Consider the following 12,124-nt stretch of genomic DNA (forward strand, 5'->3'; position numbering starts at 1 on the left):
AATGAAGTGGCCGGGCAGGGAGTTCCTATCACTGCCCGCCACTGCCTTGCCTTCTGGTGGTAGTTGACTCACACTGCGCTATCCAGAGGGACTCCCATGGGTCTTGGAGTTGCTGGAGCTCCTGTTCTGGGAGTGTGTGATATGGATGGGCACTGGCTGACCAGCCTAGTTGGAATGCTGACTGGAAGAACATGGGGAACTACAGAATTCTCCTAATTTCTGGACAAGGGGCTCAGGAGAAGACAGAAATTATCAGTCACTTTGTGCCAACATTTACATTTGTCCTGAGGTGTTTAATAGAGTTTGGCTATTCTCATACCATTTGCTATACACACCCATCATTGCTAATGTTTTTCAACTACTGTAAATAAAGTATAATGTTAGCTAAAATATAGACAGTTATTCTTCCATATAGTAGGACCCATGATAGACTGAACTAGGGAATTAGTAACATTTCAAGACATCTTAAGACATATTTTATAATTGTCTTAAGAGATAATAAAATTGAAATAATTGTTGGACACCTAAAACAGGTGTTTAAAACATAGCAGTCTAGTTCTTGTAGGTGGTTTTTTGGGGGTTTTGTTTTTTGTTTTTGCTTTTTGGCTTATTGGATCATACCCAGTGATGGGCTGGAGCGATAGCACAGCGGTAGGGCGTTTGCCTTGCACGCAGCCAACATGGCCAATGCGAGTTCGATTCCTCCGCCCCTCTCGGAGAGCCCGGCAAGCCACCGAGAGTATCTCGCCCGCACGGCAGAGCCTGGCAAGCCACCCGTGTTGTATTCGATATGCCAAACACAGTAACAACAAAATCTCCAATGGAGATGTTACTGGGCCCGCTCGAGCAAATCGATGAACAACGGGAGGGCCTTTATAGTATTTATTTATACCCAGTGATGCTCAGGGGTTACTCCTGACTCTGCCCTCGGGAATTACTCCTGGTGGTGCTTGGAGGATCATACGGGATGCTGAGGATCAAATCTGGGTCGGCTGTGTGCAAGGCAAACACCCTCCCTGCCTCGACTATGTCTCCAGCCCCTCTTGACTTTTGTTACTGGTTTTCAGGTGTGTTGTCTTGAGGAAAGAAATTGACACTCAAGAAGTTCAGGCAGTTTTTCATCAGAGACAGTAAAAGGACGGTAACTGCTCAAAGAACTGTTACCATCACTTGGTTTCTGTGCCTTTTTCATTTTAGTTATGTAGTCTCAAGCTTCATGGATAATAAATATAGTTAATAATAGTTGTTGGGTAGCCAGTAACTTACTTTATGGAGTTCATGGGAATAATCAGGCTATTATTACTAATCCTACTGGAATAATAAGAGCATGAATGATGATTTGTGGAAAACACTGCAATCTGTCTTGCATATCTATTGTTGAGAGTAGGTTTGCAAATGCTGTTGTGCACAGTTTCTTTTGGGCTTCTGGACTGGGACCTATCTTTAGCAAAAACCTGACATTTCAGAAGCTCTTTGTAGAGTCCAATCCAGTTTACCGAGGCTTGTTTTTCTCCCCTAGGTCCCATTTCCTTTCCTGGTAAAAGCAAGGCTACCCTTGCTTTTCTTACCCACCTGTAAGAACCTGCAAACAAAAGATTAGGTACTTTTTATTGTTTTTCAGATTATTTTGTTTGGTTTTTGGACCACACCAGGCAATGCTCAGGGCTTACTCCTTCCTTTGTGCTCAGGGATCCTCACTCCTGGTGGACTGAGTACAGTGTTGGGTGTTGAGATAGTTGACTGCATGCAAGGCAAGCACCTTACCTGTTTTACTACTCTCCCACCCCCTCAAGTGATTTATTTTTGGGAGTGAGAGATTGTTAGTGCCACACTTGGCTGTGCTCAGGGCTCACTCCAGACAGGGCATATCTCTCAGAGGGCTCACAGGACCCGGTGGAATGCTGGAAATTTAACCTGGGTTGGCTGCATTCAACGCACGCAAACTCCCCACTGTGTGATTTCTCCAACCCCAAAGGATTTTAAGTAAGGTCTTTAGGTTTTTAATATAACGTTCACTCTGAAGTGTTTAATTATGCTAACTTAACCAGTTCTGTTTAATTACTTTAAAATTGATTTTTATTGTCTTTTGATAATCAGTTGCTATTATTAATCAGTTGATAATATCTGTAAGTGAATATTACCATTCCACAAAAGCAGTTTGCCTGAAAAATCATGTGGGGACCAGAGGGAGTGTTCAGTGGGAAGGTGTTTGTCTAGCTCTGCAGACCGTCTGGGAGCACTATCAGGAGTAAGTCTGAGCCCTGCCATTTGTGATACAAAACCCTCAAAAATTGTGTGTGTGTGTGTGTGTGTGTGAGAGAGAGAGAGAGAGAGAGAGAGAGAGAGAGAGAGAGAGAGAGAGAGAGAGAGAGAGAGAAAGCGAAAGCGAGAGGGAGAGAGATACAACAGCACAGAGATGAAGATGAGTTGTGACCACTGAGAACCTTCTTGGGGATTCTGGATATTCACACTATGCAGATTTTACCCATAAATTTTTATTAAAAAATAAGTGTCAAAGTAGGCCTTGGAAATAATTATATACTTATTTTTCAGATGTCATAGCAAATAAAATTTAATAACAGTCATTAGTTTAGCAACAAAGAATAAAAAGTAGGTGCTGGAGAGATCACCTTGCAGAGGCACCTCCTCCCGGTTCAATCCCTGGTGCTGCATATGATCTGTTGAACATAGCTTAGGAGTAATTCCTGAGTATAAAACCAGGAGTAACCCCTGAGCACTGCCAGGTGTGGCCCAGTGCCCCCTCCCCAATACTACCCACCTGAAAATTTAGAAAACATAAGCAACAGTGGTTTAAGGTCATTTTGGGTTCATCTTGCCAGTACTGTTGGGTGTGAACATTTTAAGCCTCTTGCTTTCTTCGAGTTCAGTTAGACAGATGAAATAAACCTCTTGGCGACTTCTTATGACCTGTTTCTTTTAAATTACAACATAGGGTCAGGAAGAGAAGAGGAAATAAGAAGCTCTATATTGGACTCAGTAATGAAATAGTTAAAGCTCAAAGAGCCTTAGGGTAGGGCCAGAGTGATAGCACAGTAAGTAGACACTGGCCTCGCGTGTGTCCAGGTTCCATCCCTGGCATCTAATATAGTCCCAGAACCTGCCAGGAGAGATTCTTGAGCACAGAGCCAGAAATAAATCTTGTGTGTGTCCCTCCCCCCTCCCCTTTAAAAATAAAAGAGGACTCTTAGGGACACATCTGTGTAGTAGTTATTAATGAGGGTCAGAAAAGAGTGATGACAAATGACACTAACTGGATACATTCTTTTATTGGGTCTTTCAGTTTATTGTAGGAAAGACTGGCTTCAAAGGGAATAACAAGGGAATAATGAAACATTTTTCAAAGAAAAAACAGGCTCTTGCTTTCATGTGCTATGTGATTTAACCTAGGCTAGCAAAAAAATTGTTAAGTATAGAATTTAGAAGAACTGTCCTTGATTACCAGAACATTATTCTTTACAGTATTCTGTCAAACCTAAGAGACTGATTGTAAGCACACTATTATTTTTATCACTAAGAAAGGAGAAATTGTTCCAATTAACTACAAGGGGTAGTGTAAACAGAAGAGGGAAATTTAGAAGCAATGAAATAGGATAAAATTGTTTTTACAACAAAATTGCTTTTCTAGAACACAGAACTACATTGATGACCTTGCTTCAGTTCTTGCAGCATGCCTCCCAGGGCTTGTTTTCCCTCTTTCTGCTTATTGTGCCTTAGGAAAATGGCACAAGGATCAACACAACCTAGACCCAGCTTGTATTTGATATTTAGGAGATTTTCTACAATATTTCATAAACAGTATTTATCTCTAGGTTCTTCCAGCAAATATTTTGTCATTTTCCTGGAAGCCTTTCCAAAGAAAGAGGGTCTAAGTGTGCAAAGAGAGGACTAGGATGTGAGGCTCTGTGAAGACAGTGGGATTGCTATCAATCCAAAGTGTTTTCCCATTTGAACATAAGTTTGTTTTTAAACCCAGCATTCTACCCTCTAAATTCATTCTAGGGGTGCTAGTGCAGAATCTTGGAATCTCTTTGACACCCCAAAGTAACTCACAAAGCCAAACTGCAAACCTCTGTTTGGGAGGATCCCTATTGTCACATCGGTGAAAACACATATTTGTAAAAAGCATTTTTATAAACATGTTTAGGAAACAGCTGGACTTTGTATAAGTGGATGATGAGAACAGCAGACTTAGACTAGGAGATGATGACAGCAAGAGTTGTGGTTGTGATTAGGAGTCCTAGAATTTTGAAATATGAGGTAAAAATTTTGACCAAAAGAAAAGCTGGGGCTGTAGCAATAGCACAGTGGGTAGGGCATTTGCCTTGTACGCATCTGACCCAGGTTCAATTCCCAGAATCCAATATGGTCCCCTGAGCTCCGCCTGGAATAATTTGTAAGCGTAGAGCCAGAAGTAACCTCTGTTGGGTGTGACCCAAAAAACAAAAAGAAAAAGCTGGAAATGTAGAATTGGTTAAGAAAGTCCGAAAATATGAGCATGAATAGATGAAGCTATTGGCACATATGAAAAGCCCGAACTTCTTTCCCTAATACATTCTGAGAATGACTTACCTCTTTTCTGGAGTGCAGCATTATCTAACCCTGCCTCAGCATTTCCCTTGTAATTGATGAAGCACAAACTTTAACCTGGATTTGCTGTCCACCCACCTGCAGTGCTTGAACACTGTTAAAACTCAGTTCTTCTCTCCATAGTTCATTCATTGTATTCTACACATTGCATGGTGTGGTGTACGCAGTGACTTTTTATTTCTTGTGATCCTATTCTAATTAGGATAAAATTAATTTTTTTTCAAAGTAGAATAATGAAATGGGTCTGTTCTCAGCGTCATATAATAATTTCAAAGAATGGAGTCTGTCAAATTTCTTAGTATAGTGCTGCAACTATCTTAGTGAAACTGATTTGGATAGAGAAATCTGTGATGAAATTGGGATTCAAACCCAGGGTTCCTACTCTCCTAGACCTATGTCATTATGTGATTTACCTGCTAAACATCCAAACTTTCCATTAGTAGTTTATTGGTAGGAAAATTCAGTCTAACTGGGATATCTAAAAATCTTGTAGTCTAGTTCAGATACAAGAGAGAAGAAAGTCAACCATTGAGAGTGAAACGTTGAAACAGCCATTTGTACAGAATTTAGGTATTCTGAAGTATAAAATATGATACGGTCCTAACTAAATACTATTATTAGTCTTTAAAGAATTTCCACTTTAGATACGGATGGATTTGACATGAACAACAGCCCAGAATCCTATAAGGTTTGAAAAATGGTGTTTTTCTTTTTTTCCTCACCAATCTGACAAGTATGATATCTCTATTTTGAGATGTCCTCCTACTTCAGTATTCTGGGAGTGCATTGATCAGGTCTTTTTTTAAGAAAATAATTAGGATTTCATCATCATGGCCAGTTTAAAGTTCAGAAATTGAAAATAGTTTCATCCAAAAGTTGATGAAATGATGAGTTTTAGTAAGAAGAAGGAGTCATATGAATAAGTAGTAGGTGTTATTACATCCAGTCTCTTTTCATCCCTACTAGTATTTTGACAGTCTTATTGTTAAATTAGCACACAAAATACCCTGCCTTAAAAATTTATAAAACTTTGCAAGTCTATGCTAAATGAATTCAGGGTGAATACAGACTCCCCTGTTCAGAAGTTCAGTGACATATTCCCCTGATCTCCAGATACCCTGCGACAGCCAGGATGAATACAGACACCTTTGTTCATAATGTTCATTGACATGTTCCTCTTATCTCCAAATGTCCTACTACAGTTAAGACAGCACTGTAGCACTGTCCTCCCGTTGCTCATCAATTTGCTTGAGCGGGCCCAGTAACGTCTCACAACAAACTGTGAGACTTGTTACTGTTTTTGGCATATCAAATACATCACGGGGAGCTTGCCAGGCTCTGCCATGCGGGCGAGATACTCTCGGTAGCTTGCTGGGCTCTCCGAGAGGGGCAAAGGAATCGAACCTGGTTAGCTGTGTGCAAGGCAGTTAAGACAGTGTTCTACCACTGGCTGACTTTAATTAAATTCAGTTTTGAATGGTATGCACATATTTCACAAAGTGATTTTTGCAAATTGATTCTTAAATCATTTTCTACTTGAACACTGGGTTTGAGGTTTTTTATTTTTTAAAGAAAAATGCAGTGCTTAAAAGTAGCCTTTACCAAATGATTATTGCTACATGTGTTACCACAATTAAAACTTTAAGATAGACTGCTTATGTAGATACAGTAATTTATAGAACCACTGGTGTATATTAAATGAGAATGATTAAAATTAAGGGAAATTTTACCACCAAATCAGTTTCCACCTTTTTTTCCCCAAATCATTCTTTTTGGTGTATTTACATCAGTATAAACCTGAATCAAAAGGAATTTGTATTATTTTGTGGAAACATTGGAAAATAGAAGCTTACGTAGAAGGTAAAGCACTCACAGTTTCGAGGAGATCGTCGCTACTTCCAGAGAAGAAGCAGCAGTTGAGCGCAGTTACGCAGCCTTCTGGGTCAGAATCTGTTCTACCACTGGCTGACTTTTAAGTTACGAAGTTCTTTTTCTCAGGGTCTCCATCTGTGAATTTTGGTCGTTTGCAGCATTGCTAATTGCGTGAGATTGTTGGGACTGTTAACTGATAGATGTAAAATGCACCCAGCATAGAAGTGCGCTGTGTTGTCATCAGTGGATTATTTTTTTCCTGTAATGTTTTAGTCAAGATTTTTAAGCTGTACGGAAGTATAGAGCCAGCCACAGGAGCTCATTGTGTAGAAGACTGTTGTGCAGGGACTCTTCTAATCTTTTGCATGCCACTGACTTACATATTACAGCACATCATGCCCACTTTACAGGTGACGCTAAAAGCAGAGATAGAGCAAGTTAAATGTGTACAGTTAGAGGTCCCAAAATGCAGAGGTTCTTTGGACATGGTGACCTTGGAGTTGGTAGAAATGGGGTGTGCAGTGGTTTCCTAAGAGTGAGCAGGAGTTAGCCTGGGGTGTTGAGCTGTACTTGCACACATAGACCCCTATCCTTCCAGAGGAATCTGCCTCTGTGATGTGACTCCATTGTTTCATTTCAAAAAAATTTTTTTTCTTTTGATCCATGGAGTACATTTCACTTGGGTACAGGCAGGTTTGTTTTTGTGTCTTGAAGGCATATAGAAATATTGTGTTTTCCTCCTCCAGCAGCTGGTATGGAGTGGCTGTATGGGAAACTGACATACTAGATACCACATTTAAGCTAAGAAGGTGCCCCGAGCCTTAAGAATACTCTATAGTCTGTGACTGGAGACTATTTCCAAATACAATCATTTCTTTCCCTTGGGTTATTTTCAAATCATAGGCCCTGTACTGCAAAGTCTGCGACTTCTGTTCAGTTCAGAGTTTGGGGCCACACCTGCTTGGGGGCTGGTTCTGGCTCAGTGCTTGATGTGTGTGGGGGGATATATGTTACTCCAGAGCGTTTGGGGGACCAGGTGGTGCCGGGAATGGAGCCCAGGCCATTCCCATACAAAGTGTACTCCAGCACTCACCCTCTCACATTCTTCCTAAATCTTGCTCTCCAGTACGAGGAGTCCAGATACCCTCTTTTTACCTTTGTAGTAGAAGAAATGGAGACTTAATTGAGCCACTTGGTCAAGATTAACACTCACTGCCATTTATTCATTAAACCACACTCAGATGTAGCCCCTGAGTGGTATGTACTGGGGTCATTGTGTAAAGGTTTAAAGTTAAGTGCCAGGAGGAACTAGTGTGAGATAGTGAGATATTCTGACTTGATCCACAGCAGTTTATTTCAAAAATAAATTCATGTTTGGGGGTTTTCATTTTGATCTTGAGCTACACTTGGAGGTGCTCAGGTGTTTACTCTTGGCTCTGCGGTCAGGAATCCTGGTGGTACACAGGCGACCATATGGGATGCTGGGGATAGAATCTGGGTTGTTGGCCTCGTGTAAGGCAGACACCCCACCCACTGTACTCTGTGTGTGTGTGTGTGTGTGTGTGTGTGTGTGTGTGTGTGTGTGTGTGTAAATTGACATAAGATTACTTTGTAAGTATATTGCATATTCCTGTGTGTAAGGAGAGACATTTAAACTTACACTCAGAATCATAGAATACAGAAATTGAATAATCAGGTGATCGTTTTAATTTTGCCCTTAAAACATTATTGACTGCAAACCTCCTCTTCCTGCCAACCGCGCCCCCCCCACCAATTCCCCAGAAGAGTAAGACTTGAATAGCACCCAGTATACTAATTTGTATCAGTACATTTTTTCTTAAAGGTTTCTCAAAACAGTACATGGGCATTGCTGTGGGCAGTGCATTCTTATTTCCCCTCTATCGTTGGTTATTGTCCACTAAGGCAAATGACTTACCTACGAATTTATGAGATTTTTATACATAGATGACCGAGTCCAAATTGATTTTGTTATTTAGAGTAACTCTACTGTAGGACTGTAGCACACTTATTTTAAAAAATTTGAGCTGAAATAATTGCAGTAACCTGAACACATTCCACATTTTAATACCAATTTATTTTTAAGAGCTAAAGAGTATGTAAAGTCACTTTAGCATAAGAACTTGATGACTAATCGGGCATATTGTTAGTAAATTTCAGAAACATTAAACAATGAACCTGTGGCTACTATTTCACAATAGACTCTGGTTTCGTTTTATCTTTTATGAGATTAATTTTAGAGTGTTTTTAATTTATAGGCATTAAGTATTTTGTTAAAGATTTGTAGTTGAAATGCTGGGAAGTAGAGTCTGGTAACTATTAGAGGATCTGAGTAAACATATCTCACCTGTATTTTAAAAACTGAATATTAAAGGTTTAGAATTATATAAAAGGTCTGATACTTTTCTAAGGGACCAGAGTCATCTTCATTCATCCAGAGTCAATGAAGTTTTTTTTGGGATAAAAATAAGCAGAATTATTCCCAAGAAATTCTGATATAAAACATATACTGCATTGGTTTTGCTAAAAATCTTTTTGAGTAACAGGAATTTTGCTGTCTAGGTTTGTTTTGTTTTCCCTGTGTCACCTTAGATTTCTGCTGCATGTTAATAACAGAGCCACACATTTTTTTTTTTTTTTTTTGCTGTCTACATCAGGGCAAAAGTAATCCTTTTTCAATTGTCTGTCCTGATTTTCCATGTAATGCAAGACTGAATCTTGGCCTTCACTGACTCCTGCTCTGTTTAAAACAGATGTCTTTTTGTTTGCTTTCTAACCCTACTCCTTAATTTTATTCTTATTTTTAATTTTGCTTTTATTCTAAACTGGCAGTGATTTGTTTTTCTCTTTTTGTTTACTAGCTAGAGATGATTGCCATGGAGAACCCCGCAGACCTGAAGAAGCAGCTGTATGTGGAATTTGAGGGAGAACAAGGAGTTGATGAGGGAGGAGTTTCCAAAGAATTTTTTCAGCTGGTTGTGGAAGAAATCTTCAATCCGGATATCGGTGAGTAGTTTAACCAAGTGATCATGGTGTGCTGTGTCTTTTTTAACTAAAACTTTGCTTACCAGGTTTGTAAATATTTGTAGTATGAAGAGTGATAGCAGATTTCTTGATGGAGTATGATATGACTGAATTTGTATGTGTTTTTTTCCCCCCCTTTGGGTCACACCTGGCGATGCTCAGGGGTCACTCCTGGCTCTGCACTCAGGAATCATTCCTGGGCGTGCCCAAGGGACCATATGGGATGCTGGGAATTGAACCCGGGTTGGCCGCGTGCAGGGCAAACGCCCTACCCACTGTGCTATTGCTCCAGGCCCTGAATTTGTATGTTTTGAGGACTGATTTGTTGGACACATTTATTCAAGTTTCTCGTTTATTCAAGTTGAATAAATTTTACTCAAATTTAGACGACATAGCTAAGTATTTTAATATAGGAAGTTATCTCCGAGGGAAATGAAATTAAAACCTTTAGCACATTAGGGCAGTTGAAGGATTTCTTTGTTTTAGTTGAAAACATTCCTTAAGGACTGGAGAGCTAGTACAGTGGGGAAGGTGCTTGTCTTACACTGGGCTGACCTGGGTTTGATCCCCAGCACCACATAGGTCTCCTGAGCATAGCCAGGTGTGACCCTCAAACATACCAAGGACTGAAAAAAACAAGAAGCATCATCATATTCTTGGTGTTTCTGAAGTAAGAATCTGAATGTCTGAAGTAAGGATTCTCAAGAGTGTGAAGAATGCCTCAGGCATCTCATGATCAAAGTCTGGAGACACTAACAGCAAAGTGATTTTTTTTAAAAAAGGTGTGTTTGCTACTGGATTTGGGGGGACTTAATGTCATGTTTTTCCAAACTTTGTAAACTCCAGGACCCTTTTTACATTCCTGATCTAGTAATATCTATTTCCTAGTAGACTTTTCACTGAACAGTTGGAAGGACTGATGACAGTCAAGCGCTAAAGGGATTGAATCTCAGTGGTGGGTTAGGTAGAATAATGCAGGAAGGGGCTTTACCTGAATGATTTGAACCTGACTTTATTAAACATAATCACTTGGCTCCAGGGTTTGCTTTAATTTTCAAATTGAGAGCGTGCTAGACACAAGATTCCTCTTAAATAGAGTGATAGAATTTTGATGATGTAGAATAATTACAGATCAGTTCTCTTTTAGCTTTGAGAATTGAGCTTAATTCTCTGTGTGTTCATAGAATGGTTTTTTCTGTTCTCTTAACCGTTCTTCATATCTGTTACATAATTACTGATACATATATCGTAATTAAATGGAAGTAGACCTTTGACACTTGTCACAAGTACAGTTAAGCCTGTATCTGCTTAGGACTGTCTTTCGTAGGTAATTTGTTCAGAGTAAACTAAGACACTTAGAACTATGCCCTTTTAGAAGTGAAAATTAAATTTATACATTTCCTTAGCTTTTTAAACTAATGTTCTATTATCTGTTCAGAAATGATAAATATTAGCTATAAATTAGAATAATGTGCAGAAATACTTTGGGGGGAGGGGGTGTTCTCCCAGGCAGAAGAACTCTGCATTGTTCATGAGCCACTTTGGTGATTCTCAGACAGTTGGGCCGGACAGCATCAGGGGAAGACCCTGGGCCCCCAGGATCACCTCTGTAGTATGCAGGGGTGGGAACCTTGACTGCCAGGCTGTTTCCTAAATTCTGCCATTCCCCCAGTCCCACTGCAGAAGTACTAGGCTCTTCCACTTGATTGGAGGGATTAATTTAGAGCTAAACTTTATGGCATTTTTCTTCCAGGAGCCTGAAAAATGTCCCCCAGTTGTATTCTCATTGGACTGAAATTTTTGACACAGCTGACTAGTGACCTATGTAATTGATGTTTGATTAATTTCTGTTTTGCTGCTCTTCAGACCACAGGCATGCACTTGTGCGACTACATCAAATTTATCAATTTGTTCTACTTTTTGGGGAACAATTCTTGGCCCTGCTAAATGCTATATTTACAATTAAATGAAGCTTTTAGATTTAAAATTTGAATTCAAGTACAAGTTGGATAAATTTTAAACTACTCTTTCATGAATGCTATGTGCAGTAGAAGTCTTAATGATTAAGGGGACATTTTAAATTTGTATTTAACTGAATGAGAAGTGAAGAAACATCTTTAAAGTTAAACTGATTTGTACGTTTGTGTTAATCCTCCGCCCCTCTCGGAGAGCCCGGCAAGCCACCGAGAGTATCTCGCCCACACGGCAGAGCCTGGCAAGCTACCCGTGACGTATTCGATATGCCAGACACAGTAACAACAAAGTCTCCGATGGAGATGTTACTGGGCCCGCTCGAGCAAATCGATGATCAACGGGAGGGCCTTTACTTTACTTTATTATATTGGAAATTCCTTTTTCCCTAGACCAAATTATTAAATTCCCTGTTTCACAAACATTTTAAGAAAAAAGTAAATTAAATTAAAATATTTAACTTGTTTCTTAAATACTTATCCATAGATATTTTATTACTTTGGCTAAGAAGATAATCCTGTCTTAGTAATGGTTATTCATTTAGGTAGAAAATAGAGTCCTAATTTCTTTCTTTATGTATGCATGCATGTATTTATTTATTTTGGGATTTGGGGCCACACCTGGCAGTGCT

The 12,124-nt window shown here is 39.6% G+C and overlaps 1 protein-coding gene and 1 long non-coding RNA gene across 3 annotated transcripts in view; one reads left to right on the forward strand and one right to left on the reverse strand.

The window, feature by feature from the left end:
* Window positions 1-12,124, forward strand: part of UBE3A (ubiquitin protein ligase E3A) — a 72,350-nt gene that overhangs the window by 45,061 nt on the left and 15,165 nt on the right. For both annotated transcript variants that reach the window (XM_056124831.1, XM_056124832.1), the window contains one exon: window positions 9,360-9,504. In XM_056124831.1, the coding sequence (XP_055980806.1) occupies window positions 9,360-9,504 (145 nt within the window). The remainder of the gene's footprint in view (window positions 1-9,359; window positions 9,505-12,124) is intronic.
* The window catches only part of LOC130033117 (uncharacterized), a 90,090-nt gene that overhangs the window by 7,585 nt on the left and 70,381 nt on the right, over window positions 1-12,124 (reverse strand). The window lies entirely within an intron of this gene.

Source organism: Sorex fumeus, unplaced genomic scaffold, assembly GCF_029834395.1.
Source record: "Sorex fumeus unplaced genomic scaffold, SorFum_2.1 ptg000051l, whole genome shotgun sequence".
Lineage (NCBI taxonomy): Eukaryota > Metazoa > Chordata > Mammalia > Eulipotyphla > Soricidae > Sorex > Sorex fumeus.